The sequence below is a fragment of the Oncorhynchus gorbuscha genome, unplaced genomic scaffold, assembly GCF_021184085.1.
Source record: "Oncorhynchus gorbuscha isolate QuinsamMale2020 ecotype Even-year unplaced genomic scaffold, OgorEven_v1.0 Un_scaffold_472, whole genome shotgun sequence".
Lineage (NCBI taxonomy): Eukaryota > Metazoa > Chordata > Actinopteri > Salmoniformes > Salmonidae > Oncorhynchus > Oncorhynchus gorbuscha.
Genome location: NW_025745304.1, coordinates 442,229 through 469,030, shown reverse-complemented (window position 1 = coordinate 469,030; position 26,802 = coordinate 442,229). Strand labels below are relative to the sequence as shown.

Sequence of the window (26,802 nt, the reverse complement as noted above, 5' to 3'; positions counted from 1 at the left end):
TTACAATGCATTATAACAAGGCTTACGACAGTTACAATGCATTATAACAAGGCGTTACGACAGTTACCATGCATTATAACAAGGCTTACGACAGTTACAATGCATTATAACAAGGCTTACGACAGTTACCATGCATTATAACAAGGCTTATGACAGTTACAATGCATTATAACAAGGCTTACGTCTGTTACAATGCATTATAACAAGGGGTTACTGATTACAATGCATTATAACAAGGCTTATGACAGTTACGATGCATTATAACAAGGCTTGCGACAGTTACAATGCATTATAACAAGGCTCTGTCAGTTACAATGCATTATAACAATGGGTTACTGATGCATTATAACAAGGCTGACTGTTACAATGCATTATAACAAGGCTGAGTTCAGCCCTGCTAACCGATAACCTTTGTCTGTTCTCTCCTCCTCCTCCTCCTCCTCCTCCTCCTCCTCCTCCTCTCCTCCTCCTCTCTCATCCTCCTCCTCCTCCAGGTGAGGCTGAAGAACATCCTCCGTCCCAGGTCCCAACAGGATGAGAGACTGTTACTGTACTGTCAACCTGGATCAGGAGGAGGTCTTCAGAACCAAGATCATCGAGAAGTCTCTGTGGTGGGTTACTGATTACACCTGTCTGTCTGTCTGTGGTGGGTTACTGATTACACCTGTCTGTCTGTGGTGGGTTACTGATTACACCTGTCTGTCTGTCTGTGGTGGGTTACTGATTACACCTGTCTGTCTGTCTGTGGTGGGTTACTGATTACACCTGTCTGTCTGTGGTGGGTTACTGATTACACCTGTCTGTCTGTGGTGGGTTACTGATTACACCTGTCTGTCTCTCTGTGGTGGGTTACTGATTACACCTGTCTGTCTCTCTGTGGTGGGTTACTGATTACACCTGTCTGTCTCTCTGTGGTGGGTTACTGATTACACCTGTCTGTCTGTGGTGGGTTACTGATTACACCTGTCTGTCTCTCTGTGGTGGGTTACTGATTACACCTGTCTGTCTCTCTGTGGTGGGTTACTGATTACACCTGTCTGTCTGTCTGTGGTGGGTTACTGATTACACCTGTCTGTCTGTCTGTCTGTGGTGGGTTACTGATTACACCTGTCTGTCTCTCTGTGGTGGGTTACTGATTACACCTGTCTGTCTCTCTGTGGTGGGTTACTGATTACACCTGTCTGTCTGTGGTGGGTTACTGATTACACCTGTCTGTCTGTCTGTGGTGGGTTACTGATTACACCTGTCTCTCTCTCTGTGGTGGGTTACTGATTACACCTGTCTGTTTCTCTGTGGTGGGTTACTGATTACACCTGTCTGTCTCTCTGTGTCTGTGGTGGGTTACTGATTACACCTGTCTGTCTCTCTGTGGTGGGTTACTGATTACACCTGTCTGTCTGTCTGTGGTGGGTTACTGATTACACCTGTCTGTCTCTCTGTGGTGGGTTACTGATTACACCTGTCTGTTTCTCTGTGGTGGGTTACTGATTACACCTGTCTGTCTGTCTGTGGTGGGTTACTGATTACACCTGTCTGGAGTGACAAGGAGAGAACGCCCCCTGTCTGTAGAGACAAGGAGAGAACGCCCCCTGTAGAGACAAGGAGAGAACGCCCCCTGTCTGTAGAGACAAGGAGAGAACGCCCCCTGTAGAGACAAGGAGAGAACGCCCCCTGTAGAGACAAGGAGAGAACGCCCCCTGTAGAGACAAGGAGAGAACGCCCCCTGGAGAGACAAGGAGAGAACGCCCCCTGTAGAGACAAGGAGAGAACGCCCCCTGTCTGTAGAGACAAGGAGAGAACGCCCCCTAGAGAGACAAGGAGAGAACGCCCCCTGTCTGTAGAGACAAGGAGAGAACGCCCCCTGTCTGTAGAGACAAGGAGAGAACGCCCCCTGTAGAGACAAGGAGAGAACGCCCCCTGTAGAGACAAGGAGAGAACGCCCCCTGTCTGTAGAGACAAAGAGAGAACGCCCCCTGTCTGTAGAGACAAGGAGAGAACGCCCCCTGTAGAGACAAGGAGAGAACGCCCCCTGGAGAGACAAGGAGAGAACGCCCCCTGTCTGTAGAGACAAGGAGAGAACGCCCCCTGTCTGTAGAGACAAGGAGAGAACGCCCCCTGTAGAGACAAGGAGAGAACGCCCCCTGGAGAGACAAGGAGAGAACGCCCCCTGTAGAGACAAGGAGAGAACGCCCCCTGTCTGTAGAGACAAGGAGAGAACGCCCCCTGTCTGTAGAGACAAGGAGAGAACGCCCCCTGTCTGTAGAGACAAGGAGAGAACGCCCCCTGTAGAGACAAGGAGAGAACGCCCCCTGTCTGTACAGACAAGGAGAGAACGCCCCCTGGAGAGACAAGGAGAGAACGCCCCCTGTCTGTAGAGACAAGGAGAGAACGCCCCCTGTAGAGACAAGGAGAGAACGCCCCCTGGAGAGACAAGGAGAGAACGCCCCCTGTAGAGACAAGGAGAGAACGCCCCCTGGAGAGACAAGGAGAGAACGCCCCCTGTCTGTAGAGACAAGGAGAGAACGCCCCCTGTCTGCAGAGACAAGGAGAGAACGCCCCCTGTCTATAGAGACAAGGAGAGAACGCCCCCTGTAGAGACAAGGAGAGAACGCCCCCTGGAGAGACAAGGAGAGAACGCCCCCTGTCTGTAGAGACAAGGAGAGAACGCCCCCTGGAGAGACAAGGAGAGAACGCCCCCTGTCTGTAGAGACAAGGAGAGAACGCCCCCTGTAGAGACAAGGAGAGAACGCCCCCTGTCTGTAGAGACAAGGAGAGAACGCCCCCTGTCTATAGAGACAAGGAGAGAACGCCCCCTGTCTGTAGAGACAAGGAGAGAACGCCCCCTGGAGAGACAAGGAGAGAATGCCCCCTGGCTGTAGAGACAAGGAGAGAACGCCCCCTGGAGAGACAAGGAGAGAACGCCCCCTGGAGAGACAAGGAGAGAACGCCCCCTGTAGAGACAAGGAGAGAACGCCCCCTGTCTGGAGAGACAAGGAGAGAACGCCCCCTGGAGAGACAAGGAGAGAACGCCCCCTGGAGAGACAAGGAGAGAACGCCCCCTGTACAGACAAGGAGAGAACGCCCGTCTGCGTGTGTCTTCCACTATGTGTATCCGTTAGCGATGATGCTAATGAGAAGTCTAATGGTAGATAGAAAGGCTTCTGTAAAAACCTTGTCAGTTCACTACACAGGCTCCTCTGCTGACCTGACAGAAAGATAGCAGCATCATTTGCATCTGTCCAGTAGGTATTTGTTTTGCAAATTCTACCGTCACTTGTGCGCTAGAAAAACACAGATTAACACAGCCTCTTGCTAGCCTCTTGCTAGCCTCTTCTCTTGCTAGCCTTTTACTAGCCTCTGCTCTTGCTAGCCTCTTGCTAGCCTCTGGTCTTGCTAGCCTCTTCTCTTGCTTGCCTCTTCCCTTACTAGCCTTTTGCTAGCCTCTTCTCTTGCTAGCCTCTTTCTAGCCTCTGCTCTTGCTAGCCTCTTGCTAGCTTCTTGTTAGCCTCTTGCTAGCCTCTTCTCTTGCTTGCCTCTTTTACTAGCCTTTTGCTGCTCTTCTCTTGCTAGCCTCTTTCTAGCCTCTGCTCTTGCTAGCCTCTTGTTAGCCTCTCTGCTAGCCTCTTCTCTTGCTAGCCTCTTTCTAGCCTCTGCTCTTGCTAGCCTCTTACTAGCCTCTTACTAGCCTGTTGCTAGCCTCTTCTCTTGCTAGCCTCTTACTAGTCTCTTGCTATCCCCTTACTAGCCTCTTACTAGCCTCTTACTAGCCTGTTGCTAGCTTCTTGTTAGCCTCTTGCTAGCCTGTTAATAAGTACACGTTGGAAATAAAGAGCAACTACCTCAAACGTGGTCTCCTGATGTGGTTTAAACATTGTTGTGGACTAAGAACATCCAATGTGTTTTTTTGTCTATTAAAACGTGTGATTTTGAGGGAGTGAAATAAACAGGGGAAATCGGAAACCTAGAAAAACAAGACGGAGAAAATTACATTTGGGAAGAACTAAATGGAATCAGACAGTAGATGTTTTTATTCTATAGGGCCAGACATATGGGTGTCTGTGTGTGTGTGTGGGTGTGGGTGTGTGTGTGTGTGTGTCTGTGTGTGTGTGTCTGTGTGTGTGTGTAACTCGTTGTGTGTGTGTGTGTGTGTGTGTGTGTGTGTGTGTGTGTGTGTGTGTGTGTGTGTGTAATAGAATATAACATTGAGGAAGGTATGTTCAATGTAGATGGTCCCTCAGTACCTTGTCCAATGTAGATGGTCCCTGTGGTGTGTAGATGGTCCCTTGTGGTGTGTCAATGATGGTCCCTCAGCTACCCTGGCTTGTGTGTGTCCCTGTGTGTTGTGTGTGTCCCTGTGTGTGTGTGTGTCCCTCAGTGTGTTGTGTGTGTGTGGCTGTGTGTGATGGTCCCTGTGTGTGTGTTGTGTGTAGATGGTCCCTCAGCTACTGTGTGTGTGTGTCTCAGTACCCTGTGTGTGTGTGGTCCCTCAGCTACCCTGGCTTGTCCAATGTGTGTCCCTGTGTGTGTGTGTGATGGTCCCTGTGTGTGTGTGTGTGTGTGTGTGTGTGTGTGTGATGTCCCTGTGTGTGTGTGTAGATGGTGTGTGTGTGTGTGTGTCCTCAGCTGTTGTCTAATAGAATATAACATTGAGGTTCAATGTTGTTGTTCAACGTAGATGGTCCCTCAGCTACCTTGTTCAATGTAGATGGTCCCTCAGCTACCCTGGCTTGTCCAATGTAGATGGTCCCTCGGCTCACAGCTACCTTGTCCAATGTAGATGGTCCCTCAGCTACCTTGTTCAATGTAGATGGTCCCTCAGCTACCCTGGCTTGTCCAATGTAGATGGTCCCTCAGCTACCCTGGCTTGTCCAATGTAGATGGTCCCTCAGCTACCCTGGCTTGTCCAATGTAGATGGTCCCTCAGCTACCCTGGCTTGTCCAATGTAGATGGTCCCTCAGCTACCCTGGCTTGTCCAATGTAGATGGTCCCTCAGCTACCCTGGCTTGTCCAATGTAGATGGTCCCTCAGCTACCCTGGCTGGTTCAATGTAGATGGTCCCTCAGCTACCCTGGCTTGTCCAATGTAGATGGTCCCTCAGCTACCCTGGCTTGTCCAATGTAGATGGTCCCTCAGCTACCCTGGCTTGTCCAATGTAGATGGTCCCTCAGCTACCCTGGCTTGTCCAATGTAGATGGTCCCTCAGCTACCCTGGCTTGTCCAATGTAGATGGTCCCTCAGCTACCCTGGCTGGTTCAATGTAGATGGTCCCTCAGCTACCCTGGCTTGTCCAATGTAGATGGTCCCTCAGCTACCCTGGCTTGTTCAATGTAGATGGTCCCTCAGCTACCCTGGCTTGTCCAATGTAGATGGTCCCTCAGCTACCCTGGCTTGTCCAATGTAGATGGTCCCTCAGCTACCCTGGCTTGTCCAATGTAGATGGTCCCTCAGCTACAGCTGGCTTGTCCAATGTAGATGGTCCCTCAGCTACCCTGGCTTGTCCAATGTAGATGGTCCCTCAGCTACCTGGCTTGTCCAATGTAGATGGTCCCTCAGCTACCCTGGCTTGTCCAATGTAGATGGTCCCTCAGCTCTGGCCTACCTTGTCCAATGTAGATGGTCCCTCAGCTACCCTGGCTTGTCCAATGTAGATGGTCCCTCAGCTACCCTGGCTTGTCCAATGTAGATGGTCCCTCAGCTACCCTGGCTTGTCCAATGTAGATGGTCCCTCAGCTACCCTGGCTTGTCCAATGTAGATGGTCCCTCAGCTACCCTGGCTTGTCCAATGTAGATGGTCCCTCAGCTACCCTGGCTTGTCCAATGTAGATGGTCCCTCAGCTACCCTGGCTTGTCCAATGTAGATGGTCCCTCAGCTACCCTGGCTTGTCCAATGTAGATGGTCCCTCAGCTACCCTGGCTTGTCCAATGTAGATGGTCCCTCAGCTACCCTGGCTTGTCCAATGTAGATGGTCCCTCAGCTACCCTGGCTTGTCCAATGTAGATGGTCCCTCAGCTACCCTGGCTTGTCCAATGTAGATGGTCCCTCAGCTACCCTGGCTTGTTCAATGTAGATGGTCCCTCAGCTACCCTGGCTTGTCCAATGTAGATGGTCCCTCAGCTACCTGGCTTGTTCAATGTAGATGGTCCCTCAGCTACCCTGGCTTGTCCAATGTAGATGGTCCCTCAGCTACCTGGCTTGTCCAATGTAGATGGTCCCTCAGCTACCCTGGCTTGTCCAATGTAGATGGTCCCTCAGCTACCCTGGCTTGTCCAATGTAGATGGTCCCTCAGCTACCCTGTCCAATGTAGATGGTCCCTCAGCTACCCTGGCTTGTCCAATGTAGATGGTCCCTCAGCTACCCTGGCTTGTTCAATGTAGATGGTCCCTCAGCTACCCTGGCTTGTCCAATGTAGATGGTCCCTCAGCTACCCTGGCTTGTCCAATGTAGATGGTCCCTCAGCTACCCTGGCTTGTCCAATGTAGATGGTCCCTCAGCTACCCTGGCTTGTCCAATGTAGATGGTCCCTCAGCTACCCTGGCTTGTCCAATGTAGATGGTCCCTCAGCTACCCTGGCTTGTCCAATGTAGATGGTCCCTCAGCTACCCTGGCTTGTCCAATGTAGATGGTCCCTCAGCTACCCTGGCTTGTCCAATGTAGATGGTCCCTCAGCTACCCTGGCTTGTCCAATGTAGATGGTCCCTCAGCTACCCTGGCTTGTCCAATGTAGATGGTCCCTCAGCTACCCTGGCTTGTCCAATGTAGATGGTCCCTCAGCTACCCTGGCTTGTCCAATGTAGATGGTCCCTCAGCTACCCTGGCTTGTCCAATGTAGATGGTCCCTCAGCTACCCTGGCTTGTCCAATGTAGATGGTCCCTCAGCTACCCTGGCTTGTCCAATGTAGATGGTCCCTCAGCTACCCTGGCTTGTCCAATGTAGATGGTCCCTCAGCTACCCTGGCTTGTCCAATGTAGATGGTCCCTCAGCTACCCTGGCTTGTCCAATGTAGATGGTCCCTCAGCTACCCTGGCTTGTCCAATGTAGATGGTCCCTCAGCTACCCTGGCTTGTCCAATGTAGATGGTCCCTCAGCTAATTGTTGTCGTTTATAGACTGAGATTTGTTGATGTTTAATTGTTTTTTTTTCTCCTCCGCAGCCCTTTCTATGGAGAGGACTTTTATTGTGAAATCCCCCGCAGTTTCCGCCATCTGTCCTTCTACATCTTCGACAGAGACGTGTTCAGGAGGGACTCCAGCATCGGTGAGTCTGATCCTATTGGTCCGACAGACCATGTCAAACACACCTCTCCCTGCTTCTCTTCTTGTGATTGGACGGTGATGAAACCCTAACATAGAAACTTCCAATTTGGCATTCCTATTGGGATTTCAGACAAACAGGAAGCATGTTTAGCATCCCTGAAAACCGGTTAATGAGACCCAGGTGTTTAACTGTTTAGGCTGTGATTGGCTGTGCTGCGTTGGTTCCTGTGGTAACAGCCAAAATAGGAACTGTGGGAACAGCAGGAATGTTCATCATTGTTTTGATGTGCAGATGCAAACAAACAAACTGTTTTTCTGCAGGTCTGCAGTATTCTGAAAACTGGTTAACACAGACACAGAGTGTTTAACTGTTTAGGCAGAGATTGGCTGTGCTGGGTTGGTTCCCGTGGTAACAGACACAAAAGACAGAGAGAGACAGAGAGAACAGCAGGAATGTTCATCACAGACACAGAGACAGAGAGAGATGCAGAGAGAGAGAGACAAACTGTTTTTCAGCAGGTCTGCAGAGATTCAGTGAGAGAGAGAGAGAGAGAGAGAGACACACAGACACAGAGAGAGACAGAGAGAGAGAGAGACAGAGAGAGGGAGAGACAGAGAGAGACAGTGAGAGAGAGAGAGACAGCGAGAGAGAGAGAGAGACAGAGAGAGAGAGAGAGAGAGACAGAGAGAGGGATAGTTAGAAAGAGAGAAGAGAAGGGCCATGGAGGTGGTCTCGTGTGGAATAGATTCTCAACTGCCTTGGATCAATGTACATTATATTATGTGTCTGTGAGAAATGAAGGTCTGTCTGTCTGTCTGTCTGTCTGTCTGTCTGTCTGTCTGTCTGTCTGTCTGTCTGTCTGTCTGTCTGTCTGTCTGTCTGTCTGTCTGTCTGTCTGTCTGTCTGTCTGTCTGTCTGTCTGTCTGTCTGTCTGTCTGTCTGTCTGTCTGTCTGTCTGTCTGTCTGACTGCAGCTCTAATTCTGCTCTGACACAGGTGTGCAACATGTGTGTGTTGTACCTAATTTTGCTGTGTGTGTGTGTGTGCGAGCGTGCGTGCGTCTGTCTGTCTGTCTGTCTGTCTGTCTGTCTGTCTGTCTGTCTGTCTGTCTGTCTGTCTGTCTGTCTGTCTGTCTGTCTGTCTGTCTGTCTGTCTGTCTGTCTGTCTGTGTGTGTGTGTGTGTGTGTGTGTGTGTGTGTGTAGGTAAGGTAGCAGTGCAGAAAGAAGACCTCCAGAGGTATCATGGTAAAGACACCTGGTTCCCCCTGAGACACGTCAGCGCAGACTCAGAGGTTCAGGTCTGTAGGACGGAGAACACACACACACACACACACACACACACGCACGCACGCACGCACGCACGCACGCACGCACACGCACTACACACACGCACGCACGCACGCACGCACGCACGCACGCACGCACACACACACACACACACACACACACACACACACAGAATGGAAGGAACACACAGAATGCACGCACACGCACTCAGAAGGCAGCCCGCCCACATTGACCCCCATACAGTTCATACCACATTGACCCCCATACAGTTCATACCACATTGACCCCCACATTGACCCCCATACAGTTCATACCACATTGACCCCCCATACAGTTCATACCACATTGACCCCCATACAGTTCATACCACATTGACCCCCATACAGTTCATACCACATTGAATGGACAGTTCATACCACATTGACCCCCCATTGACCCCCCATACAGTTCATACCACATTGACCCCCCATACAGTTCATACCACATTGACCCCCCCATACAGTTCATACCACATTGACCCCCCATACAGTTCATACCACATTGACCCCCCATACAGTTCATACCACATTGACCCCCCCCCATACAGTTCATACCACATTGACCCCCCATACAGTTCATACCACATTGACCCCCCACATTGACCCCCCATACAGTTCATACCACATTGACCCCCCATACAGTTCATACCACATTGACCCCCATACAGTTCATACCACATTGACCCCCCATACAGTTCACATTGACCCCCCATACAGTTCATACCACATTGACCCCCCATACAGTTCATACCACATTGACCCCCCATTGACCCCCCCCCATACAGTTCATACCACATTGACCCCCATACAGTTCATACCACATTGACCCCCCATACAGTTCATACCACATTGACCCCCCATACAGTTCATACCACATTGACCCCCCATACAGTTCATACCACATTGACCCCCCATACAGTTCATACCACATTGACCCCCCCATACAGTTCATACCACATTGACCCCCACATTGACCCCCCCATACAGTTCATACCCCATAGACCCCCCATATAGTTTATACCACATTGACCCCCCATACAGTTCATACCACATTGACCCCCCCATTGACCCCCATACAGTTTATACCACATTGACCCCCATCAAATCAAATCAAATGTATTTATAAAGCCCTTTGTACATCAGCTGATATCTCAAAGTGCTGTACAGAAACCCAGCCTAAAACCCCAAACAGCAAGCAATGCAGGTGTAGAAGCACGGTGGCGAGGAAAAACTCCCTAGAAATGCCAAAACCTAGGAAGAAATCTAGAGAGGAACCGGGCTATGTGGGGTGGCCAGTCCTCTTCTGGCTGTGCCGGGTAGAGATTATAACAGAACATGGCCAAGATGTTCAAATGTTCATAAATGACCAGCATGGTCAAATAATAATAAGGCAGAACAGTTGAAACTGGAGCAGCAGCACGGTCAGGTGGACTGGGGACAGCAAGGAGCCATCATGTCAGGTAGTCCTGGGGCACGGTCCTAGGGCTCAGGTCAGTTGAAACTGGAGCAGCAGCACAGTCAGGTGGACTGGGGACAGCAAGGAGTCATCATGTCAGGTAGTCCTGGGACATGGTCCTAGGGCTCAGGTCAGTTGAAACTGGAGCAGCAGCATGGCCAGGTGGACTGGGGACAGCAAGGAGTCATCATGTCAGGTAGTCCTGGGACATGGTCCTAGGGCTCAGGTCCTCCGAGAGAGAGAAAGAAAGGAGAAAATTAGAGAACGCACACTTAGATTCACACAGGACACCGAATAGGACAGGAGAAGTACTCCAGATATAACAAACTGACCCTAGACCCCCGACACATAAACTACTGCAGCATAAATACTGGAGGCTGAGACAGGAGGGCAGCATAAATACTGGAGGCTGAGACAGGAGGAGACACTGTGGCCCCATCCGAGGACACCCCCAGACAGGGCCAAAACAGTTCACCCACATCACCAAACAGTTCATACCACATTGACCCCCCCAAAACAGTTCATACCACATTGACCCCCCCCAAAACAGTTTATTCCACATTGACCCCCCCAAAACAGTTTATTCCACATTGACCCCCCAAAACAGTTTATTCCACATTAACCCCCATACAGTTCATACTACATTGACCCTCCATCACCATACAGTTTATTCCACATTAACCCCTCATACAGTTCAAACTACATTGACCCTCCATCACCATATAGTTTATTCCACATTGACCCCCGCCCCCAGTTCATACAGGCATTTCTGCAGGTGTGTGTGTAACAAGCATTTCTCTACACTCACAGTAACATCTGCTAACCATGTGTATGTGACCAATAAGACTTGATAACCATGTGTATGTGACCAATAGGATTCGATTTGATAACCATGGTAACACTGTGTTCCTCAGGGAAAGGTCCACATAGAGCTCCGTCTCAGTGAGGTCATCACAGACAGCGGAGTCGTCTGTCATAAACTGGCCACACGGTGAGTACAACACACCTCAGGGATTCATGTCCCATCATCAAACCCTTCCCCGTTGAGACCGGTCGGTACAACACACCTCAGTGATTCCTGTCCCCGTAGACAGTCAGGCTACAACACACCTCAGTGATTCCTGTCCCTGTTGAGACCGGTCAGGCTACAACACACCTCAGTGATTCCTGTCCCCGTTGAGACCAGTCAGGCTACAACACACCTCAGTGATTCCTGTCCCCGTTGAGACCAGTCAGGCTACAACACACCTCAGTGATTCCTGTCCCCGTTGAGACCAGTCAGGCTACAACACACCTCAGTGATTCCTGTCCCCGTTGAGACCAGTCAGGCTACAACACACCTCAGTGATTCCTGTCCCCGTTGAGACCAGTCAGGTTACAACACACCTCAGTGATTCCTGTCCCCGTTGAGACCAGTCAGGCTACAACACACCTCAGTGATTCCTGTCCCCGTTGAGACGTGTCAGGCTACAACACACCTCACTGATTCCTGTCCCCGATGAGACCAGTCAGGCTACAACACACCTCAGTGATTCCTGTCCCTGTTGAGACCGGTCAGGCTACAACACACCTCACTGATTCCTGTCCCCGTTGAGACGTGTCAGGCTACAACACACCTCAGTGATTCCTGTCCCCGATGAGACCGGTCAGGCTACAACACACCTCAGTGATTCCTGTCCCCGATGAGACCAGTCAGGCTACAACACACCTCAGTGATTCCTGTCCCCGATGAGACCAGTCAGGCTACAACACACCTCACTGATTCCTGTCCCCGTTGAGACCAGTCAGGCTACAACACACCTCAGTGATTCCTGTCCCCGATGAGACCAGTCAGGCTACAACACACCTCAGTGATTCCTGTCCCCGATAAGACCAGTCAGGCTACAACACACCTCAGTGATTCCTGTCCCCGATGAGACCAGTCAGGCTACAACACACCTCAGTGATTCCTGTCCCTGTTGAGACCGGTCAGGCTACAACACACCTCAGTGATTCCTGTCCCCGATGAGACCGGTCAGTCTACAACACACCTCAGTGATTCCTGTCCCCGATGAGACCGGTCAGTCTACAACACACCTCAGTGATTCCTGTCCCATCATCAAACCCTTCCCCTTTGAGACCAGTCAGGCTACAACGCTACGGCTGTTCTACAGATGTCTGTGTGAGCGTTTGTTGCATGTGAGTGTGTTGTTATGTGGTGGGGGTTTGTGTGTTTTTGTGTGTGTGTGTGTGTGTGTGTGTGTGTGTGTGTGTGTGTGTGTGTGTGTGTGTGTGTGTGTGTGTGTGTGTGTGTGTGTGTGTGTGTGTGTGTGTGTGTGTGTGTGTGTGTGTGTGTGTGTGTGTGTGTGTGTGTGTGTGTGTGGGCGGTTTGTGTATGTGTGTTAGCGGGCGCGTGTTTGTGGAAATGGGTGTGTTTTGGGTTTGTGTCCTTGGAATGTGTGTGTGTTGTTTGTATGTGTTTCTGGAAATGTGTGTGTGTTGGATTGGAATGAGTCCTATTCTCTATTGGAATGAGTCCTATTCTCTATTGGAATGAGTCCTATTCTCTATTGGAATGAGTCCTATTCTCTATTGGAATGAGTCCTATTCTCTATTGGAATGAATCCTATTCTCTGTTCTATTGGAATGAGTCCTATTCTCTGTTGGAATGAGTCCTATTCTCTATTGGAATGAGTCCTATTCTCTATTGGAATGAGTCCTATTCTCTATTGGAATGAGTCCTATTCTCTATTGGAATGAGTCCTATTCTCTATTGGAATGAGTCCTATTCTCTGTTCTATTGGAATGAGTCCTATTCTCTATTGGAATGAGTCCTATTCTCTATTGGAATGAGTCCTATTCTCTATTGGAATGAGTCCTATTCTCTATTGGAATGAGTCATATTCTCTATTGGAATGAGTCCTATTCTCTATTGGAATGAGTCATATTCTCTATTGGAATGAGTCCTATTCTCTATTGGAATGAGTCCTATTCTCTATTGGAATGAGTCCTATTCTCTATTGGAATGAGTCCTATTCTCTATTGGAATGAGTCCTATTCTCTATTGGAATGAGTCCTATTCTCTATTGGAATGAGTCCTATTCTCTATTGGAATGAGTCCTATTCTCTATTGGAATGAGTCCTATTCTCTATTGGAATGAGTCCTATTCTCTATTGGAATGAGTCCTATTCTCTATTGGAATGAGTCCTATTCTCTGTTCTATTGGAATGAGTCCTATTCTCTGTTGGAATGAGTCCTATTCTCTATTGGAATGAGTCCTATTCTCTATTGGAATGAGTCCTATTCTCTATTGGAATGAGTCCTATTCTCTATTGGAATGAGTCATATTCTCTATTGGAATGAGTCCTATTCTCTATTGGAATGAGTCCTATTCTCTATTGGAATGAGTCCTATTCTCTATTGGAATGAGTCCTATTCTCTATTGGAATGAGTCCTATTCTCTTTTGGAATGAGTCCTATTCTCTGTTCTGTTGGAATGAGTCCTATTCTTTGTTCTATTGGAATGAGTCCTATTCTCTGTTGGAATGAGTCCTATTCTCTGTTGGAATGAGTCCTATTCTCTGTTCTATTGGAATGAGTCCTATTCTCTATTGGAATGAGTCCTATTCTCTGTTCTATTAGAATGAGTCCTATTCTCTATTGGAATGAGTCCTATTCTCTGTTGGAATGAGTCCTATTCTCTGTTATATTGGAATGAGTCCTATTCTCTGTTCTATTGGAATGAGTCCTATTCTCTATTGGAATGAGTCCTATTCTCTATTGGAATGAGTCCTATTCTCTATTGGAATGAGTCCTATTCTCTGTTCTATTGGAATGAGTCCTATTCTCTGTTGGAATGGAATGAGTCCTATTCTCTGTTCTATTGGAATGAGTCCTATTCTCTATTGGAATGAGTCCTATTCTCTGTTCTATTGGAATGAGTCCTATTCTCTGTTCTATTGGAATGAGTCCTATTCTCTGTTCTATTGGAATGAGTCCTATTCTCTGTTGGAATGAGTCCTATTCTCTGTTGGAATGAGTCCTATTCTCTATTGGAATGAGTCCTATTCTCTGTTCTATTGGAATGAGTCCTATTCTCTGTTGGAATGAGTCATATTCTCTGTTGGAATGAGTCCTATTCTCTGTTCTATTGGAATGAGTCCTATTCTCTGTTCTATTGGAATGAGTCCTATTCTCTATTGGAATGAGTCCTATTCTCTGTTGGAATGAGTCCTATTCTCTGTTCTATTGGAATGAGTCCTATTCTCTATTGGAATGAGTCCTATTCTCTGTTCTATTGGAATGAGTCCTATTCTCTGTTCTATTGGAATGAGTCCTATTCTCTGTTCTATTGGAATGAGTCCTATTCTCTATTGGAATGAGTCCTATTCTCTGTTGGAATGAGTCCTATTCTCTGTTCTATTGGAATGAGTCCTATTCTCTGTTGGAATGAGTCCTATTCTCTGTTCTATTGGAATGAGTCCTATTCTCTGTTCTATTGGAATGAGTCCTATTCTCTGTTCTATTGGAATGAGTCCTATTCTCTATTGGAATGAGTCCTATTCTCTGTTCTATTGGAATGAGTCCTATTCTCTGTTCTATTGGAATGAGTCCTATTCTCTATTGGAATGAGTCCTATTCTCTGTTCTATTGGAATGAGTCCTATTCTCTGTTCTATTGGAAAGAGTCCTATTCTCTATTGGAATGAGTCCTATTCTCTATTGGAATGAGTCCTATTCTCTATTGGAATGAGTCCTATTCTCTGTTCTATTGGAATGAGTCCTATTCTCTATTGGAATGAGTCCTATTCTCTATTGGAATGAGTCCTATTCTCTATTGGAATGAGTCCTATTCTCTATTGGAATGAATCCTATTCTCTGTTCTATTGGAATGAGTCCTATTCTCTGTTGGAATGAGTCCTATTCTCTATTGGAATGAGTCCTATTCTCTATTGGAATGAGTCCTATTCTCTATTGGAATGAGTCCTATTCTCTATTGGAATGAGTCCTATTCTCTATTGGAATGAGTCCTATTCTCTGTTCTATTGGAATGAGTCCTATTCTCTATTGGAATGAGTCCTATTCTCTATTGGAATGAGTCCTATTCTCTATTGGAATGAGTCCTATTCTCTATTGGAATGAGTCCTATTCTCTGTTCTATTGGAATGAGTCCTATTCTCTATTGGAATGAGTCCTATTCTCTATTGGAATGAGTCCTATTCTCTATTGGAATGAGTCCTATTCTCTATTGGAATGAGTCATATTCTCTATTGGAATGAGTCCTATTCTCTATTGGAATGAGTCATATTCTCTATTGGAATGAGTCCTATTCTCTATTGGAATGAGTCCTATTCTCTATTGGAATGAGTCCTATTCTCTATTGGAATGAGTCCTATTCTCTATTGGAATGAGTCCTATTCTCTATTGGAATGAGTCCTATTCTCTATTGGAATGAGTCCTATTCTCTGTTCTATTGGAATGAGTCCTATTCTCTGTTGGAATGAGTCCTATTCTCTATTGGAATGAGTCCTATTCTCTATTGGAATGAGTCCTATTCTCTATTGGAATGAGTCCTATTCTCTATTGGAATGAGTCATATTCTCTATTGGAATGAGTCCTATTCTCTATTGGAATGAGTCCTATTCTCTATTGGAATGAGTCCTATTCTCTATTGGAATGAGTCCTATTCTCTATTGGAATGAGTCCTATTCTCTATTGGAATGAGTCCTATTCTCTATTGGAATGAGTCCTATTCTCTGTTCTGTTGGAATGAGTCCTATTCTCTGTTCTATTGGAATGAGTCCTATTCTCTGTTGGAATGAGTCCTATTCTCTGTTGGAATGAGTCCTATTCTCTGTTCTATTGGAATGAGTCCTATTCTCTATTGGAATGAGTCCTATTCTCTGTTCTATTGGAATGAGTCCTATTCTCTATTGGAATGAGTCCTATTCTCTGTTGGAATGAGTCCTATTCTCTGTTATATTGGAATGAGTCCTATTCTCTGTTCTATTGGAATGAGTCCTATTCTCTATTGGAATGAGTCCTATTCTCTATTGGAATGAGTCCTATTCTCTATTGGAATGAGTCCTATTCTCTGTTCTATTGGAATGAGTCCTATTCTCTGTTGGAATGGAATGAGTCCTATTCTCTGTTCTATTGGAATGAGTCCTATTCTCTATTGGAATGAGTCCTATTCTCTGTTCTATTGGAATGAGTCCTATTCTCTGTTCTATTGGAATGAGTCCTATTCTCTGTTCTATTGGAATGAGTCCTATTCTCTGTTGGAATGAGTCCTATTCTCTGTTGGAATGAGTCCTATTCTCTATTGGAATGAGTCCTATTCTCTGTTCTATTGGAATTAGTCCTATTCTCTGTTGGAATGAGTCATATTCTCTGTTGGAATGAGTCCTATTCTCTGTTCTATTGGAATGAGTCCTATTCTCTGTTCTATTGGAATGAGTCCTATTCTCTATTGGAATGAGTCCTATTCTCTGTTGGAATGAGTCCTATTCTCTGTTGGAATGAGTCCTATTCTCTATTGGAATGAGTCCTATTCTCTGTTCTATTGGAATGAGTCCTATTCTCTGTTCTATTGGAATGAGTCCTATTCTCTGTTCTATTGGAATGAGTCCTATTCTCCATTGGAATGAGTCATATTCACTGTTGGAATGAGTCCTATTCTCTGTTCTATTGGAATGAGTCCTATTCTCTGTTGGAATGAGTCCTATTCTCTGTTCTATTGGAATGAGTCCTATTCTCTGTTCTATTGGAATGAGTCCTATTCTCTGTTCTATTGGAATGAGTCCTATTCTCTATTGGAATGAGTCCTATTCTCTGTTCTATTGGAATGAGTCCTATTCTCTGTTCTATTGGAATGAGTCCTATTCTCTATTGGAATGAGTCCTATTCTCTGTTCTATTGGAATGAGTCCTATTCTCTGTTCTATTGGAAAGAGTCCTATTCTCTATTGGAATGAGTCCTATTCTCTATTGGAATGAGTCCTATTCTCTATTGGAATGAGTCCTATTCTCTGTTCTATTGGAATGAGTCCTATTCTCTATTGGAATGAGTCCTATTCTCTATTGGAATGAGTCCTATTCTCTATTGGAATGAGTCCTATTCTCTATTGGAATGAGTCCTATTCTCTATTGGAATGAGTCCTATTCTCTGTTCTATTGGAATGAGTCCTATTCTCTGTTCTGTTGGAATGAGTCCTATTCTCTGTTCTATTGGAATGAGTCCTATTCTCTGTTCTATTGGAATGAGTCCTATTCTCTGTTCTATTGGAATGAGTCCTATTCTCTGTTCTATTGGAATGAGTCATATTCTCTATTGGAATGAGTCCTATTCTCTATTGGAATGAGTCCTATTCTCTATTGGAATGAGTCCTATTCTCTATTGGAATGAGTCCTATTCTCTGTTCTATTGGAATGAGTCCTATTCTCTGTTCTATTGGAATGAGTCCTATTCTCTGTTCTATTGGAATGAGTCCTATTCTCTGTTCTATTGGAAAGAGTCCTATTCTCTATTGGAATGAGTCCTATTCTCTATTGGAATGAGTCCTATTCTCTGTTCTATTGGAATGAGTCCTATTCTCTGTTCTATTGGAATGAGTCCTATTCTCTGTTCTATTGGAATGAGTCCTATTCTCTATTGGAATGAGTCCTATTCTCTGTTCTATTGGAATGAGTCCTATTCTCTATTGGAATGAGTCATATTCTCTGTTCTATTGGAATGAGTCCTATTCTCTGTTCTATTGGAATGAGTCCTATTCTCTGTTCTGTTGGAATGAGTCCTATTCTCTGTTCTATTGGAATGAGTCCTATTCTCTGTTCTATTGGAATGAGTCCTATTCTCTATTGGAATGAATCCTATTCTCTATTGGAATGAGTCCTATTCTCTATTGGAATGAGTCCTATTCTCTGTTCTATTGGAATGAGTCCTATTCTCTATTGGAATGAGTCCTATTCGCTGTTCTATTGGAATGAGTCCTATTCTCTATTGGAATGAGTCCTATTCTCTGTTGGAATGAGTCCTATTCTCTGTTCTATTGGAATGAGTCCTATTCTCTGTTCTATTGGAATGAGTCCTATTCTCTATTGGATTGAATGAGTCCTATTCTCTGTTGGAATGAGTCCTATTCTCTGTTGGAATGGAATGAGTCCTATTCTCTGTTCTATTGGAATGAGTCCTATTCTCTGTTGGAATGAGTCCTATTCTCTGTTGGAATGGAATGAGTCCTATTCTCTGTTCTATTGGAATGAGTCCTATTCTCTGTTGGAATGAGTCCTATTCTCTGTTGGATTGGATGAGTCCTATTCTCTGTTGGAATGGAATGAGTCCTATTCTCTGTTCTATAGGAATGAGTCCTATTCTCTGTTGGATTGGATGAGTCCTATTCTCTGTTGGAATGGAATGAGTCCTATTCTCTGTTCTATAGGAATGAGTCCTATTCTCTGTTGGATTGGATGAGTCCTATTCTCTGTTGGAATGGAATGAGTCCTATTCTCTGTTGGAATGGAATGAGTCCTATTCTCTGTTGGAATGGAATGAGTCCTATTCTCTATAGGAATGAGTCCTATTCTCTGTTGGAATGGAATGAGTCCTATTCTCTGTTGGAATGGAATGAGTCCTATTCTCGTCACTTTGATTTAGTGTGATTCAGTTCCGTCTCATTTTATTGTAATGATTTTTGAAAGGGCGCTTGGCTCAACCCACAAACTAATTGACTCAAGGAAGTGTAATCACAAACAGAGTCTGAAGTCCCAAACATCAACTCACTTATGGGCGTCTCCCTCTGTCCATTGCAACAGCGTTCAGTCAGTGTCTGTCTGTCTGTCTGTCTGTCTGTCTGTCTGTCTGTCTGTCTGTCTGTCTGTCTGTCTGTCTGTCTGTCTGTCTGTCTGTCTGTCTGTCTGTCTGTCTGTCTGTCTGTCTGTCTGTCTGTCTGTCTGTCTGTCTGTCTGTCTGTCTGTCTGTCTGTCTGTCTGTCTGTCTGTCTGTCTGTCTGTCTGTCTGTCTGTCTGTCTGTCTGTCTGTCTGTCTGTGTGTGTGTGTGTGTGTGTGTGTGTGTGTGTGTGTGTGTGTGTGTGTGTGTGTGTGTGTGTGTGTGTGTGTGTGTGTGTGTGTGTGTGTGTGTGTGTGTGTGTCTAGGTCAGCCAGAGGTTATATTAAACAGGCTCACTGACAGGAAGTTGTCTGTCGTTAGTGAACCTTCCTCCTCCGCCCGCTGACATCATCATTAGCCTGTGTTGACGGGGCGTCAGTGACAGAGAGGAAGTGATGCGTCCTGCTGGCAGTGTCACCTCTTTACAGCATGATGTCACCATGGAGGGAGGGGTTGCTATACCAACAGACGCTCTGCTGTGATTGGTCTAAACAGGTGGTGGTCACAAAACAGTCTGTATAGCTGAATAGAGCCTCACTCTGATGAAACCCTCACTCTGAGGGAACACTCACTCTGATGAAACCCTCACTCTGAGGGAACACTCACTCTGATGAAACCCTCACTCTGAGGGAACACTCTGAGGAAACACTCACTCTGAGGAAACCCTCACTCTGAGGGAACACTCACTCTGAGGGAACCCTCACTCTGAGGGAACACTCACCCTGAGGGAACACTCACTCTGATGAAACCCTCACTCTGATGAAACCCTCACTCTGATGAAACACTCACTCTGAGGAAACACTCACTCTGATGAAACCCTCACTCTGAGGAAACACTCACTCTGAGGAAACCCTCACTCTGAGGGAACACTCACTCTGAGGGAACACTCACTCTGAGGGAACACTCACTCTGAGGAAACACTCACTCTGAGTAAGCCCGCACTCTGAGGGAACACTCACTCTGAGGAAACACTCACTCTGATGAAACCCTCACTCTGATGAAACACTCACTCTGAGGAAACACTCACTCTGATGAAACCCTCACTCTGATGAAACCCTCACTCTGAGGAAACCCTCACTCTGATGAAACACTCACTCTGAGGAAACACTCACCCTGATGAAACCCTCACTCTGATGAAACCCTCACTCTGAGGGAACACTCACTCTGAGGAAACCCTCACTCTGATGAAACCCTCACTCTGAGGAAACCCTCACTCTGAGGAAACCCTCACTCTGATGAAACCCTCACTCTGAGGGAACACTCACTCTGAGGAAACACTCACTCTGAGGAAACACTCACTCTGAGGAAACACTCACTCTGAGGGAATACTCACTCTGAGGGAACACTCACTCTGAGGAAACACTCACTCTGAGGAAACCCTCACTCTGATGAAACCCTCACTCTGAGGAAACCCTCACTCTGATGAAACCCTCACTCTGATGAAACCCTCACTCTGAGGGAACCCTCACTCTGAGGAAACACTCACTCTGAGGAAACACTCACTCTGAGGAAACACTCACTCTGAGGAAACCCTCACTCTGATGAAATCCTCACTCTGAGGGAACACTCACTCTGATGAAACCCTCACTCTGATGAAATCCTCACTCTGAGGGAACACTCACTCTGATGAAACCCTCACTCTGATGAAATCCTCACTCTGAGGAAACACTCACTCTGATGAAACACTCACTCTGAGGGAACACTCACTCTGAGGAAACCCTCACTCTGAGGAAACCCTCACTCTGAGGAAACACTCACTCTGAGGAAACCCTCACTCTGAGTGTTTAGACATTGCATTCTGTGTGTGTGTAATGTGTGTAGTGTGTGTAATGTGTGTAGTGTGTGTGTGTGTCGTGTAATGTGTGTGTGTGTAATGTGTGCGTGTGTGTAATGTGTAATGTGTGTGTGGTGTGTGTATGTATGTATGTGTGTGTAGTGTATGTATGTGTGTGTAGTGTATGTGTGTGTAATGTGTGCGTGTAGTGTGTGTGTGTGTCTGTCTGTGTCTGTGTGTGTGTGTGTGTGTGTGTGTGTGTGTGTGTGTGTGTGTGTGTGTGTGTGTGTGTGTGTGTGTGTGTGTGTGTGTGTGTGTGTGTGTGTGTGTGTGTGTGTGTGTGTGTGTCTGTCGTTAGTGAACCTGTGTGTGTGTGTAGTGTGTGTGTGTGTGTGTGTAGTGTATAGTGTGTGTGTCAGTGTGTGTGTAGTGTGTGTTACTAACAGTCTCTCTCTGCAGTGTGTTGGAGTGCCAGGGCCTGCCCATCGTGAATGGACAGTGTGTCGTGTGTAGTGTGTGTGTGTGTGTGTAGTGTGTGTGTGTGTGTGTAGTGTGTAGTGTGTGTTACTAACAGTCTCTCTCTGCAGTGTGTTGGAGTGCCAGGGCCTGCCCATCGTGAATGGACAGTGTGTTGTGTGTAGTGTGTGTGTGTGTAGTGTGTAGTGTGTGTTACTAACAGTCTCTCTCTGCAGTGTGTTGGAGTGCCAGGGCCTGCCCATCGTGAATGGACAGTGTGTTGTGTGTAGTGTGTGTAGTGTGTGTGTAGTGTGTGTTACTAACAGTCTCTCTCTGCAGTGTGTTGGAGTGCCAGGGCCTGCCCATCGTGAATGGACAGTGTGTTGTGTGTGTGTGTGTGTGTGTGTGTGTAGTGTGTGTGTAGTGTGTAGTGTGTGTTACTAACAGTCTCTCTCTGCAGTGTGTTGGAGTGCCAGGGCCTGCCCATCGTGAATGGACAGTGTGTTGTGTGTGTGTGTGTGTGTGTGTGTGTAGTGTGTAGTGTGTGTGTGTGTGTGTAGTGTGTGTGTGTGTGTAGTGTGTGTGTAGTGTGTGTGTAGTGTGTGTTACTAACAGTCTCTCTCTGCAGTGTGTTGGAGTGCCAGGGCCTGCCCATCGTGAATGGACAGTGTGTTGTGTGTAGTGTGTGTGTGTGTAGTGTGTAGTGTGTGTTACTAACAGTCTCTCTCTGCAGTGTGTTGGAGTGCCAGGGCCTGCCCATCGTGAATGGACAGTGTGTTGTGTGTAGTGTGTGTAGTGTGTGTGTAGTGTGTGTTATTAACAGTCTCTCTCTGCAGTGTGTTGGAGTGCCAGGGCCTGCCCATCGTGAATGGACAGTGTGTTGTGTGTGTGTGTAGTGTGTAGTGTGTGTGTGTGTGTGTAGTGTGTAGTGTGTGTGTAGTGTGTGTTACTAACAGTCTCTCTCTGCAGTGTGTTGGAGTGCCAGGGCCTGCCCATCGTGAATGGACAGTGTGTTGTGTGTGTGTGTAGTGTGTAGTGTGTGTGTGTGTGTGTAGTGTGTGTGTGTGTGTGTGTGTAGTGTGTGTGTAGTGTGTGTGTAGTGTGTGTTACTAACAGTCTCTCTCTGCAGTGTGTTGGAGTGCCAGGGCCTGCCCATCGTGAATGGACAGTGTGTTGTGTGTAGTGTGTGTGTGTGTGTGTAGTGTGTGTGTGTAGTGTGTGTGTAGTGTGTGTTACTAACAGTCTCTCTCTGCAGTGTGTTGGAGTGCCAGGGCCTGCCCATCGTGAATGGACAGTGTGTTGTGTGTGTGTGTAGTGTGTAGTGTGTGTGTGTGTGTGTAGTGTGTAGTGTGTGTGTAGTGTGTGTTACTAACAGTCTCTCTCTGCAGTGTGTTGGAGTGCCAGGGCCTGCCCATCGTGAATGGACAGTGTGTTGTGTGTGTGTGTAGTGTGTAGTGTGTGTGTGTGTGTGTAGTGTGTGTGTGTGTGTGTGTGTGGTGTGTGTGTGTGTAGTGTGTAGTGTGTGTTACTAACAGTCTCTCTCTGCAGTGTGTTGGAGTGCCAGGGCCTGCCCATCGTGAATGGACAGTGTGTTGTGTGTAGTGTGTGTGTAGTGTGTAGTGTGTGTTACTAACAGTCTCTCTCTGCAGTGTGTTGGAGTGCCAGGGCCTGCCCATCGTGAATGGACAGTGTGATCCGTACGCTGCGGTCTCCCTGCTGGGCCCATCCAGGTCAGAGCCAACGATCAACTGTTACATCTATCAGACTTCTATGTGATAGGCAGTCGTTTAACCTTCCCTTCTCCTTGTCTCTTGCTCTCTCTTTCGTTCCATCACACTCTCTCTCTCTCTCTCTCTCTCTCTCTGTCTCTCTCTCTCTCTCTCTCTCTCTCTCTCTCTCTCTCTCTCTCTCTCTCCCTCTCTCTCTCCCTCTCTCTCTCTCTGTCTCTTTCTCTCTCTCTCTCTCTCTCCCCCTCTCTCTCTCTCTCTCCCTCTCTCTCTCTGTCTCCCCTCTCTCTCTCCCCCTCTCTCTCTCTCATCGGAGTGCATGCTGGGAGTGAGTCGTCAAGCAGGAGTGATTGTGAGAGCGAATGGTTTTTCTTTTTCACTCTATCGGGTTGTTGTATGTATATATATATATTGATTAGGTTAGTTGTTTTAAGGGTATCTTGTTTAAACTATCACTAAGCACGTATAGGGGTGGTGGGATCTTTGAGGTTGGTTTTTCGCGAGGGGCACAACCAGCGGGTGGGGCTGGTTGTTATGGCCACTCGTGGAAATGGAGAGTTTGAAAAACTTAGTCGGAGGCATGGAGTAAAGATTCCTGCTGCGACAGGGTGTTCAGTGGAAGAATGTAGCTTGGCTGTGGGTGCTATCATTGGGTATGATAGCATCAAATCAGCCTCAAGGATGAATAGCGCTGTAGTGATATTCTTAGATTCAATTGAAAAGGTGAATAGAATAGTTGAGATGGGTGTCGTGTTGAGAGAAACACAGACGTCGGTATTTCCGCTTATGAATCCGGCGAAGAAAGTCATGCTTTCTAACGTGCCACCATTTGTTAGAGATGAAGTGTTATGGCGAGAGTTATCGCGCCATGGTCAAATAGTGTCTACAATAAAGAAAGTTCCTTTTGGATGCAAATCTCCGTTGTTGAAACATGTCGTGTCTCATAGGAGACAAGTGCATATGATTTTAAAAAAGGAAGGAGATGAACTGGATTTAGCGTTTAGCTTTAAGATTGATGGATTTGATTATGTCTTCTTTGCATCTACTGAATCAATGAAATGCTTTGGCTGTGGAAGAGAGGGGCATTTGGTGCGTAATTGTCCCGAAAATGAGCGCGCTGAGCCTGGTAGTAGTTTTAGTGCGAGTACAACTAACGCACCACCGCGAAGGGATGAACATGCTAAGGGTACAGGAGAAGAGAGAAGGTGGGCAGATGTGGTTGGAAAAGGAGGAGAGGAAGGCAGTGTGGATACGGGGGCAATTGTGGTAGATCAGAACAAAGAGGGAGGGGAAACAGTAGGCGAGATTGCGACTGCCGTCGCTGAGGTGGTGCTGGAAAATGAAATTGGAGGTCAAGAGGAGATTGAAATAACGGAAAAGGAAGCGGATGTTTTCAAAATACCGAGGAGTAAAAGGAAGAATGTAAGGGGTGGTGAAGGGTCTAATTCTAAGAGAAAGGTAGAGTTTGATAAATCAATTGAAGATGAACAAGGTGTAGAGATGGTGGAGTATTCTTCTGGGGAGGATAGTGAGAGTGAGTCATCTGACGCGTCACAACAATATAGTGAGATAAATGGGGTGGAAGGGAGGTATGGGATCGAGAGGATACGTCAATTTTTGAAGTTGACAAAAGGGAAGAAATATATGCAAGATTACAATGTAACTGATTTTTTCCCTGAACGTGAATTGTTTATTGAATCAGCAAAGTTTCTGATGTCAAAAATTACAGGCGGAAGTTTGAAAAGCCCTGAAATTGCTAGACTCAAGAAAGTGGTCACAAGAGTGATAAGTGATGTAAATTCTAAAGAAAATGAAAGAGTTCAGTTGCAGTCTTAACTCTGTAAAGAGATGTGGTGGCTGGATCGTCCTCTGTATATTTTTTTTATCCATGAGCAGTTTTAAGATTTCTTCTTTAAACGTAAATGGGGCAAGAGATGTAAAAAAAAAGAGCCATGGTGTATGAGTTAATTAGGGGAAAGGGAAGTGACATAATTTTTTTACAAGAAACGCATAGTAATTTGGAAAATGAAGTTATGTGGCAACAGGAGTGGGGGGGACAGTGGTGTGTAGTCATAAAAACTCAAAAAGTGGGGGTGTGGTTATTTTGTTCTCAAAAGGGTTTTTGCCGTTGTCATATGAGGTTGAAGAGGTAGTTGAGGGGAGGTTATTAAAAGTTAGAGCAAGGTATGAAAACATCACTATGTGTCTGATAAATGTATATGCCCCAGTGATGACAGTTGAGAGGGTATGTTTTTTAGAGACACTATCAAATACCATTGAGAAATGTAACAAAGAAGATTATTTGTTTATTGCTGGGGATTTTAACTGCACAGTTAGTGATTTAGATAGAAATCACCAAGAACCTCATATAGCCTCAAGGATGTTTTTAAAACGCCTCATTGTAACAAATGAATTGTGTGATATTTGGCGGAGTCAACATGGAGGAACAAGGCAGTACACCTGGGCGCATGTGAGAGAGAATATCATCTCTATGGCCAGGTTAGATAGGTTTTATGTTTTTGAGCATCAATCTCAGGTCTGTAAATCAAGTGTGATAACTCCAGTGGGGTTTTCTGATCATTGTTTAATAACAGAGGTGGTGTTCATTAACGATGTAAAACCCAAAAGCGCATACTGGCATTTTAATATAACTTTATTGAGTGATGCTCACTTCAGGAACTGTTTCAGTTTTTTTTGGGAGAGATGGAGATCTCAAAAAGCCAGTTTTGTATCCATTCAACAGTGGTGGGATATATGGAAAATCCAGATTCAACAATTTTGTAATCAATACACGAGGAATGTCACTAAAGATATCACCAGATCAATGAAAGCCCTAGAGATTGAAATAGTGGAACTCATGACATTGGTTGAGACCACAGGAGATCGAGGCCATACTCAGGCCCTCAAGAGGAGAAAAGCTGCATTGGTAGACCTGCTGGGTATCAGAGCACAGGGGGCACTGGTGAGAAGTAAATTTCAGGGAATATCTGAAATGGATGCCTCATCCAAATTTTTCTTTGGTTTAGAGAAAAAGAATGGACAAAGAAAAATTATTCATTGTCTCAAATCAGCTGTTGGACAAGAGCTCACTAGCCCTAGTGAAATTAGAAAGAGGGCAGTAGAGTTCTATGCTGAGCTCTACAAATGTGAGTACAAAGAGGACAAAACAGTGACACAGCAGTTCTTTGATGGGCTCCCAAAGGTGGCTGCAGAAGTTCAGGTTGAGCTTGAGCAACCATTGTCTTTGCAGGATTTATACACTGCATTAAAAGGCATGGAAAATGGAAGGGCACCAGGCATTGATGGGCTTCCCGTTGACTTTTTTAAGTCTTTTTGGGCTATGTTGGGAGAGGATTGGTTAGAAGTAGCTAATGATAGTTTAACCGGAGGGTTACTACCAATAAGCTGCAGAAGGGCTGTCCTCACCCTACTGCCCAAAAAGGGTGACCCAAGGGAGGTGAAGAACTGGAGGCCGGTGGCTTTATTGTGCACTGATTATAAGATATTGTCAAAAGCTTTGTCCAACAGGCTGAGGGAGGTGATGGGGCAAATCATACATACGGATCAGTCCTACTGTGTTCCTGGCAGGCAGATAGGGGATAACATTTCTCTGATTCGTGATTTTTTGGACGTCTCTAGGGATATTGGGTTGGATGCTGGTCTAATTTCAATTGATCAGGAAAAGGCATTTGACCGAGTTGAACATCAATACTTATGGCACACACTTGAGGCGTTTGGGTTCAGCTCTGGTTTTATTGCCATGATCAAGGTGATATATGGTGACATTGAAAGTGTATTGAAAGTTAACGGTGGTTTGAGTGCTCCTTTTAAAGTGTGTAGAGGTATTAGGCAGGGATGTTCTATGTCAGGAATGTTATATGCCATTGCTATAGAGCCACTACTAAATAGCATTAGAAGTCGCATTGCAGGGGTGTGCTTTT

The 26,802-nt window shown here is 46.1% G+C and overlaps 1 protein-coding gene across 1 annotated transcript in view; it reads left to right on the top strand.

The window, feature by feature from the left end:
• Window positions 1-516: 516 nt before the first annotated feature.
• LOC124018300 (ras GTPase-activating protein 3-like) overlaps window positions 517-26,802 on the top strand; it is a 33,152-nt gene continuing 6,866 nt past the window's right edge. Inside the window, exons 1-5 of the mRNA XM_046333575.1 lie at window positions 517-611; window positions 7,155-7,258; window positions 8,461-8,555; window positions 10,953-11,029; window positions 22,784-22,864. Coding sequence (XP_046189531.1) covers window positions 535-611; window positions 7,155-7,258; window positions 8,461-8,555; window positions 10,953-11,029; window positions 22,784-22,864 — 434 coding nt within the window. The 5' untranslated portion in view covers window positions 517-534. The remainder of the gene's footprint in view (window positions 612-7,154; window positions 7,259-8,460; window positions 8,556-10,952; window positions 11,030-22,783; window positions 22,865-26,802) is intronic.